Source organism: Salvia splendens, chromosome 21, assembly GCF_004379255.2.
Source record: "Salvia splendens isolate huo1 chromosome 21, SspV2, whole genome shotgun sequence".
Lineage (NCBI taxonomy): Eukaryota > Viridiplantae > Streptophyta > Magnoliopsida > Lamiales > Lamiaceae > Salvia > Salvia splendens.
Window position 1 is genome coordinate 16,547,726 of NC_056052.1, and position 2,712 is coordinate 16,550,437.

Below are 2,712 nucleotides of genomic sequence, written 5' to 3' on the forward strand. Positions count from 1 at the left end.
TTTAGAGTAAACGCTTTGGCGTAAAACTCGTGATCGAAAAGGCTAGGAACATCAAACAATTATGATAGACAATGCGTTTGTTTCAAAACAAAACTTATATTTTATGGGGAAAAAGTGTGATACTGGTTATGTGAATATAATATGTAATATTAAATCCCAAACAATTATTGGGTACCGCCTACCCTGACATAGTATAACACGGACTACAAATACTGGGCGTCGCCTACCCAGTCATAGTATAACACGGAATACACATACTAGGCGCCGCCTATCCAGACAATAAAACGTTCTCTAACTACTATAGTTAAAATAAATGACAAGCATAAATCAAATAGCATGCTTGTCATGTAAAACATATATTGCTCAACAAATGAAATCAAATTTTATTTTCAATTAAATGTAGATTTAACTAATTATATTAATACTAAATTAATATAATTATACGTATTTAATATTAATTCCAACACGAATCCATATTAATTACTTAAGCCATATTAATCTAATTCTAGCTCATTTCCTTTTAACCAATTTCCTTTTAACCAATTCCCAAACAAGGATATGTTGTGGTGATCGATTGTGGAGAGCGTAAAACCAACACGGATCTGTAATTGACCAGAATTTCTTCGAAATTTGTTTGGTGAAATAGGATAAAACAATTTCGAATCAAGTTAGGAATAACTCTCATCCCTATTGTTACCAGAGTGTCATTGTATAGTTTGATTATTTGGCTTATTTTTGCTTTTATCACTTTTTAGTCCCTTCCGTTGTATAGACTAGATATGTTGTATCATTGTCGTGCTGTTTTGGCTCCTCACTTATACTGTAGTTTCTTTTAAGTTTGCTGTGATGAAGATGAATTGATGGCCTACATTGTGTAATCATGAAATTAAATAGTGAAAATGGTTCATTTTGGTAAGAAACAACAAAACAAATTTTAGAAAGAAAGAATTAAAGCAGCTTAATAATGAAAATACAAACATTCATCTTGTACTAGGTCATTTCTTGCAGGCAATCCCATTTCCAGCAGAGAATCTATCAGAGCAGTCCATCCTTCCATTTCCATAGTTAATCGAGGCTCGGACCGGCTCTTCACCCCCGTTGTTGACCGAAGAAAACACACATTTTTTGCAGTCTGGTGCAAGAAGAGATGTAGTTCTGTATTTATCCTCCCCTCCCACCACCGGCATTGCAATACCTAGCCTAGCATGGCTCTCGTAGTCCGGCCTATAAGTCCGGCCAAGCACGCCCTCGACCTCCCCTGACAGATCCATAAACCTAAACTGCACCTCCAGATGTGCAAAACAGTCATCAGCTGGTATCTGATAGTTATGAATCCTGTCATCTTTTCTTGTGATGGGGACCGCATTCACCCCAATCTCAACGATCCCCGGGATGGATATGATCACGCTGTTTGCGCTCGCTACCCTCTCCAGCGTCACCTCGCCCCCTTCAGACTTCCAGGAAGACAGGAAGCCTTGGGGCAAGGTGACCTCATCGCCATTGTACATGAATTTTAAGTGGTCTATGCTGCTGTCCCATTTTTCCGCTTTAGTTGCCTCCACGGTGAGGCTGTGGGACCCGAAAAGAATACCTAGTGATTGGATCCATGTGAAGTCTCGGCTCCTTCCTGCAGGGCGATGGCCTATGAAGCGGGCGTTGATCTGCAGGTTGGTGTCTGAGACCAAGGTGAAGTGCTCGCTGCTCTTTCCGTGGAAGTAGAAGACAGAGCCGTCTGCGCCAATGAAACGCGGATCATAGCACGCTGCTCCAACGCCGTTGCAGCTAGGCTTCCTATCTGAAAAAGACCTCAACTAGTTTAGTTAATTAGTTGAAAAAACAGGATGATGCATGCTAGTGCTTGTTTGGTAGCCTAGATAAGACCAAAATATAGTATAAGTTATATGTGCTTATTTCACTACAAAAAAGTCTCTATTTACTAGCGGTAAATTTTGTTGCTAATTATCATAATTCCGCTAGTAAAATTGGTTAGCAGCGGATTAGCAACAGATCTACACTGCTTCTAGTTGACTGTTCGGTAGATAAGATGAGACCCATGTTACGACCTTAAAGCCCATCTTACTCTAATTATCTAGAGTTATCTTAATATGCCTACCAAACAGGTAGAAAGCTTACGTCTACATTCGGCCTTGCAGATTGGAGATTCGCAGTTGATGAAGCACGCTTTCGCCTTGGGATCCTTGGGCTTTCGGGTGGGGCATTGCTTGGGGCAGCTTATTCTGTTGAGAAAGCATGGGCTCTTTTTGTTGGTGCACACCACTGTTTCTTCATACACTGCACAAATGTGAGATGCATGTATCAAAAGAATGATGAACACACATTTGGAGAGGGTGATTTTCATGATTTTAGTTTAGCGTGAGTTGATGAGGTCTCGGACATCCCATGCTACAGCTTTATAACTAGATTGAGATATCTATTTTTTTTTTCTTAATGTCCAATTGTAATTTATAAATCAATGAGTGATGCATTGATTAAGTAAGTTAAACCCAAAGGTACATGTTTTCACACAGTTGACTTTTATCTTGTGGTTTGGCAAGATTTGACTATGCCACAATTTGGACATAAAAAGTCGAGGTCTGAAAAGTCAGTTGTATATAAGTTAAAAATATGGAATTCATTATTCTCTAGTTTAATGTATAGCAAGAATCTTGCATGAGAGAGAGAATTTGCTTAGATTTGTTTTGTTGATGCAGC

The 2,712-nt window shown here is 39.2% G+C and overlaps 1 protein-coding gene across 1 annotated transcript; it reads right to left on the reverse strand.

Moving 5' to 3' along the window:
• Positions 1-959: 959 nt before the first annotated feature.
• On the reverse strand, positions 960-2,396 carry LOC121784499. Its single transcript, XM_042182646.1, has 2 exons — positions 2,134-2,396; positions 960-1,795 (listed from the first exon to the last, which is right to left on the reverse strand). The coding sequence occupies exons 1-2, from the start codon at positions 2,357-2,359 to the stop codon at positions 996-998; spliced, it is 1,026 nt and encodes a 341-aa protein (XP_042038580.1). The 5' UTR covers positions 2,360-2,396; the 3' UTR covers positions 960-995.
• Positions 2,397-2,712: the final 316 nt, after the last annotated feature.

Excerpts from the sequence above, each read along its gene's own strand:
- LOC121784499 (XM_042182646.1), bottom strand. The coding sequence starts at position 2,359 with ATGAAAATCACCCTCTCCAAATGTGTGTTCATCATTCTTTTGATACAT. Across the intron at positions 1,796-2,133 it reads CTGCAAGGCCGAATGTAGAC|ATAGGAAGCCTAGCTGCAAC; the intron begins GTAAGCTTTCTA and ends GGTCTTTTTCAG.